General features: G+C 33.5%; 1 protein-coding gene across 1 annotated transcript; it reads right to left on the bottom strand.

The window, feature by feature from the left end:
- Positions 1–2,943, bottom strand: LOC121805552 (ubiquitin-conjugating enzyme E2 36-like). The gene is made up of 8 exons (XM_042205450.1): positions 2,783–2,943; positions 2,593–2,620; positions 2,202–2,288; positions 1,843–1,901; positions 711–752; positions 557–630; positions 384–481; positions 1–292 (listed from the first exon to the last, which is right to left on the bottom strand). The coding sequence occupies exons 1-8, from the start codon at positions 2,816–2,818 to the stop codon at positions 255–257; spliced, it is 462 nt and encodes a 153-aa protein (XP_042061384.1). The 5' UTR covers positions 2,819–2,943; the 3' UTR covers positions 1–254.
- Between the last annotated feature and the right edge of the window lie 3,647 nt (positions 2,944–6,590).

Genomic DNA, 6,590 nt, shown 5'->3' with positions numbered 1-6,590 from the left:
TTGAAATAATAATGGTTGTGAGCCTTTTGAAATGATGAGATAGTGCAATTGATGGTCGAATTCAAGTGCAGAACATAATCACAAAGTACTTTTACAGTAATATAGAACAATTCAAACGAAGGATTAAGCAGGACTGATACAAGATACTACTGGCTGAGAGAGCATTCATCAATCTTTCCAGATTTTCCATGTTCCTTTGATGTGCAGTAAAATACATTTTGAGTTATTAGAGGAAACTCGGGTCCATGTCATTTTCAAGCACCAGTTGCATACAAGCGCGTCCACTCTTTAGCTGCATAGCAATTCATAGTGGAACTTTATCGAGTACTCTAATTAAAGAACAGTAACTCACTATGTATATAGAATAGTTATTTGAGGCATACCCGTTTCAACAGCTTCAACCTCATTTGATTTCCAATGCTTGGCAATGTTTTCAGAGAGTGGGTCATCAGGATTGGGAGCACTCAGAAGTGCTTGAATGCTAAAACAAGCAACAAGAAAACGAACAAGTTAACATTTTCACCCAATCTGTTATCACTATAATAAGTTGCATTACCTCAAAAGCACAGTTCTAATTTGAAGAGCAGGACTCCATTTGTCCTTGAGAATATCCAGGCATATCCTTCCAAGCTGCACAAATGTTTCATTAAGGATGCAAATAATGGAAGAAAAACATTGGAAGCAAGAGAATGAAAACTTGGGATACAAACCTTATCAATGTTAGGGTGGTAAATCTTAGTGAGAAAGCGAACCTGTTGGGGGATAGTGTGAAAACAGTCAGGCATGTAACATCTGATCCACAGAAACACAATTTCATTTCACAGAAAAGTTTTGACAACTTTCAATAACATAGTCCTGTTTCAAACAAGGCTAGTTTATTCCATCAGCATAACATGTCTTTAAAATCTAAAAGAACTCATATCAGCAGAGCTCACAATTACTCCAGCTTGAGTTTAACAAAGAACTCTAGAAGAAGCTACTAAGTCTGAAGAGAGAAAACTCGTACAGCTCATTGAACTAGCTGACAGGCAGGCATTGAAGGTGTTTTTGGTCTGAATAACTTGATACAGTCTATACTTGATACACTTCATTTGAAATGGGTGGCCTTCCACTTTGGCATAGATCTCATGGCATGGTAATTGCCTAGGCAGTTCAACTGCCCAATCTGGTCAGGTCTACTAACTCACCAGCAACCATTATGATTCATGGCAGATTAATTTTTAACAGGTCAGGAATTACTGCAATAAGACTGGTTTTCATTTAACCAAAGAAATGAAGAGGCTTTATCCATTTCTTTGCAAGGGCTAGTTAGTAAAACCAGAATTCTAATCTTGCAACTTGCATGTGTTATCCTACAGCATGATTGTAAGGGTGGAAATAGATGGATGCTAGAGCAAAGCAACATTGCAAACTAGAATGTAGCGCTTTGAGACATCTGGCATGCCATACCAATAGAGAAATAAATGCTTATTTGACCACTACAGCATGATAATATTATAAAGTAATCCTGCTAGTAACCTTCTCATTATCAAGAACTGGGTAACAAGCAAATTCCTGAACATAATATGATAATATAGCAGAAGAATTGTGCCCAGAAAATCAGGTATAGTACAAGTGGATCTCTTCTCAGTTGAATCAATGAAAACTGCCACACATTTATGGACAAAATAGAAAATGCACATTATTCTATTGGTAAACATAAAAGGCTCAACTCATGACAATGAAACAAAAAATAAGCTTCCCGAAGGAGAAAGTAACTCCTTGCCTACACTTCTACTCAATGTTTGGTCATGTATGCGCACAGCCAATGAACATATGCAATGATCTATAAATGTAGAATACCTTTGGAGCAGCCATTGGGTATTCCTCTGGTAAAAATAACTCGAGCTTAAAGACTCCTCCTTCAAAGTAATGACAACAAGCCAAGGATGAGACATGGTACAAATTAGGTACGATAATTTCTTGGTGGGAAAAGTGAATAAAACACAAGCTTAGTACAAGCTAATTAGCATTGCAAAATCAACAACACAATTATTGAGCATGTGAAGCAAATTATATCAAAATGAAGACATGAACACAGTGTTGGGAGGATTCTGGTACAGATTTCAATTATGTAGCAGAAATACAGCATACTATTATTTTATGTGAATGCATTATTGCACAGACATTGTTCCTTTGAAAGAATGAAACGCCAAAGTTACCTTCATAAGGAGACTGTGTTGGTCCAAGAATCATAACATTGAAGTATCGCATGTTGTCTTCTGAAGGAGAAGCACTTATTCCTGGTGCTGCATCCACACATCCAAACACACTCAAAATTGAACTGTATTTACTCTTTTAAACACGAATCCAAAAATCACCAGACCCTCATAATATAATTATAAGCAACTACCAGGCAGTAAATTCTACACATAGAATACAAACTCATAGGCAAGAACGAAACCAAAAACGATAATCAATCATCAATTTGCTGCAATTTAAAGAAATATTGAGCTGATTAGTCACAAAACATAGGTTAAATCTTATCTCTTCTGATCTCATGGCATGCATGCGCGGAGATTAGATTAAATTTAATTAAATTAAAGGATTTACCTGGTTCGCTCAGAAGCCGCTGCGTCTCCTATTAGACCCAAAGCAAACAAATCAAATAAATCAGTGAATCAACGCGATCTGGAGCGCTGATACAATCCAAAATCAAACACACACAAAAACTCCAAATTCTAGGGCTCCCAAGTGAATTGAAAGAGGGATCGTCAGCACAATGCAAAGATCGGTATCGTACCTTGATAATTCTACGCGGAAGATTGGTGTTGGCCATTGGATTGAATTCGCAGCAGAACTTGTTTCCTCCCTTTGCTCTCTCTCTTCTAGTCGGAGAGTTTACGCTAACAGAAAAAAGGGTTTTTCCTCTCACTAGAAAATAGGAAATGGTTTTCTAGAGAGAGACTGATGATGGCATTTCCTTTTTATATATTCATAAATCATAAAATTAACATAAAATAAATAAATTCCAATTAGGGTTGGTTTATTCAGATATTTTGATCACACCTCAAACTTTAAAAAGATTTTCCTAAACATCCACTTTTGATATTCAACTTATTGAAACAATTAGACAATAGTATTATCTAGATAGTCGGTTCTTATATTCTGCACCATATTTAAGAAATACATCCTCCGTCCAATAAAGTTTGTCCCATTTTATCATTTTCATCCGACCCACAAAATAAAAATAGACATTAAATACACTCCTCAATCTCCTCAATGTAGGACTTCACAATCCACTAATACTACTTTCTACTACTATCTTTTCTATTCTTCTTTCTTACTTTACTCGTGTTTCTTTTTATATCTCTTACTTTACTAATTATAAGTTAAACCTCATGATTTTTCAAAAGTTTTTATTTTAAAAAAATGGAGATAGCAATAAACCAATTAATAAAGACAAAAGTTAGCTAACAAGGAGTATAAATGCAACAATATTAGTTGATAGGTAGTGATAAAATGTAAACCCTAAATATCATATAAACTTCAAACTATGATCTGGACAGGGCCATCCCGACAAAATCAGAGGCCCTGTGCAAAAATCTAAAATGAGGCCTACCACTATAGAAAAAAAGACAATGCATTTTAAAGCTATATGATAATTAAAGAAATATACCATTTCGAACCTCGATTGCATAGTCTTTACTTGAACAACATCATTCTTTTGGTGTTCTTTGAAATGAAATCTTCGACGATGTTCTCATATGCAATCTTCTCCAGCATCTCACTCTCGAGTGCGATTAAAAAAAAACCTCGATTGCATAGTCTTTACTTGAACAACATCATTTTTTTGGTGTTCTTTGAAATGAAATCTTCGACGATGTTCTCATATGCAATCTTCTCCAGCATCTCACTCTCGAGTGCGATTATGGCTAAATCATTTAGTCTATCTTGTGTCATTGTATAACGCAAATATGACTTCAATAGCTTCAATTTAGAAAAGCTTCGTTCTGTCGATGCAACAGTGACAGGAATAGTTAACAGAACTCTATATGCAATAGTTGCATTGGGAAAGCAGCCATGATGCTGCTCCCAATCGCAATGGCCGACGATGGCAGGCGCTGCAGAAGCGATCAACGATGGCTCTGGTGAGCTGGTCCCTGTTGCGGCGTTTGTCGATGAGGAACACCGAACACGAACAGGCGGCTCCCAGGTCTACGATCGGGAAAAGAAACCGGTCAGAATTGGAGTCACAGTGCTAGAAAAAGGCCTGGGCGTTGCTATACAAGAGAAATAGCTTTGTTGGGCAGAAAAAATAGGAATACATGTATATGGGCTGAAATATTTCAGAGGCCCCTGAAAATTGGGGGCCCTGTGCGGTCGCACAGGCCGCACGGGCCAAGGGACGGGCCTGGATCTGGATCATTAGAAAATATCAACATATGACAAAATAATAATAACATAAAATGTCAACACAGCATCAACCGTTGACACTGTGTTGACATTTTTTATTGCTATTATTTTATCATCTGTTGATATTTTTTAACGGTGCATCTCATAGTTTGGAGTTTGCACAATATTTAAAGTTTGCATTTGATTACATCTCCGTAGGTGATCATATTTTCTTGAATAAATGTATTGATCTCGCAACACGGCATACTTCCTCTATCTACCAAAAATAGTTGCACTGATAAATGACATAAATTTAAATGCGAAATTCGTGGACGGAAGGAGTATTATATAAACACCTACACAATAGCAATACGAACACCTCTTAAGTCTTAAGTCTTAAGTCTTAAGTCTTAAGTCTTAACCAAGGCAAAGATCAGATCACCATTAAATCATGACCACAAACTAACAAAATCATAACTTAAAATTACGCTAGTCAACAATTTTCAAACATTCAAATCTATGCATATATAAAATTCGAGTTTTGACCTTAATTTGAATATTTATGAATTCTAGATATAAATTTAAATATTTTATAAATTAAGGGTACGAATTTAAATATTTTCTATTTATAACTAATTCAAACATAATTAGTCACCATTACAACTGTACTTATAAATATAACTTATGAAAAATTAAATACTACTAATATTTAAATATAATATGTTCTAAAACTCTATTTTAACATATTTAAGATTTACTACTAATTTGAATATTAAGTTAATAATAAAACGTAAAGTAACGGCCAATCATTCACTACTACCTTTTAACAGCCAATGAAATGTAAATAGTAAATACTAGGAGTATATATTTGAATGTATAAAGATGAGTTGCACTATTATTCAACTAATATAAAACAATTACAATATTATATGTGCATAAATATCATTACGAATCATTATAATAATAAAATAAAGGATAACTGATGTATCGTTTTTAAGATTTCATTGTACAGGCTGCGATCATGTATTTATGAATTCATGAAACGTGTGAAATAAATTTTAATCATAATAGGAGTTGTTTTGTTACAGTAAACATTTCAATTGTTTAATCTAAATGAGTTGAGTAGCTGTGTAAAATCGATCAATAATAGCATGCGACATAAACTCACGAGATAAAAAATATATATATACGAAAATCGTAGCTTTGGATTCTCACCATTAATAAAAGAACATTCTTCTCATACGTTTAAAGTCCAATATTATAAGTTATAAATTAAATTAAGAGTAACAAATGCTTTACAGTTTTTGAACCGTTCTCAAGGAAAATATTGATGGAATAGGTAGTGCTTAACATTTTTCTCATGACTTTTTTAGTCCAATATTATTAGTAATAAATTAAATAAATACTAATAAATGACTTATAGTTTTTTTCCATTAATATGATGATAAGTTTAATATTCATCTTTATAGATGAAGGTTATAAAAGGGGAAGTATCCATGGTAATTTCAAAGCATTTTTTTCGATGTCAAATGTGTGACTTTTCTTTCATTATTCTTGAAAAAAAATTGATGTAATCGGTACATTGAGCATCCATGATATATCGGTATTACTATTTCTATGTTTAATTGTGAGTTTTGTTAGAATTTCTTCTCTATATCATAGAAATATCGTGAGTAGATTTTGTAAATACATAGATGTAGGTTTTGTAGGTGACAGAATGTCGTCGATTTTGATTAAGTTATGATGTATGACGTTGGAGAGTGTAGGGTAGTTAGTTGTAGAGAATCCTTTTAATATTTTCGGTTGAAATTGATTATGTAAAATGACGAAGGGAAGATGAATAGCATTGGTGGTGCGAAGATTCTTCTTTAGGCTTTATTTGGGGCAATAATGGATAGTTGATTACTTGGTTTATTTGTGTTATACATACTATACTAATGTATTGATTTAATTATTATTTCAAAAAATAATTTTGTTTTGATGTATTGATGTTAAGTCTTATATAATTATTGTTATTTTTATAAATTTGAATTAATATAAAATAAATTAAATACATGTGCATCGTGTGACACTAGTACAATCTTAATGCGCGAGTCCGACAAAAACAAAGATACATAAGACTCAGGTAACATTGATGTTGAGGCAATCTATAGTTTTTGGGAATTTAAAAACGCAATAATCTCAAATATCAGAAAAAGAAACCACACGAATGCAAA

The sequence above is a fragment of the Salvia splendens genome, chromosome 5, assembly GCF_004379255.2.
Source record: "Salvia splendens isolate huo1 chromosome 5, SspV2, whole genome shotgun sequence".
Taxonomy (NCBI): domain Eukaryota; kingdom Viridiplantae; phylum Streptophyta; class Magnoliopsida; order Lamiales; family Lamiaceae; genus Salvia; species Salvia splendens.
The sequence above is the reverse complement of the archived record's forward strand: the minus strand, read 5'-3'. Positions and strand labels throughout refer to the sequence as shown.

Bases quoted from the DNA above. Each gene is read 5' to 3' on its own strand.
- LOC121805552 (XM_042205450.1), bottom strand. From the start codon at position 2,818: ATGGCCAACACCAATCTTCCGCGTAGAATTATCAAG. The intron at 2,621-2,782 runs GTACGATACCGA...TGGGTCTAATAG, and splicing joins TTCCGCGTAGAATTATCAAG to GAGACGCAGCGGCTTCTGAG. The intron at 2,289-2,592 runs GTAAATCCTTTA...GTGTGGATGCAG, and splicing joins GCGGCTTCTGAGCGAACCAG to CACCAGGAATAAGTGCTTCT.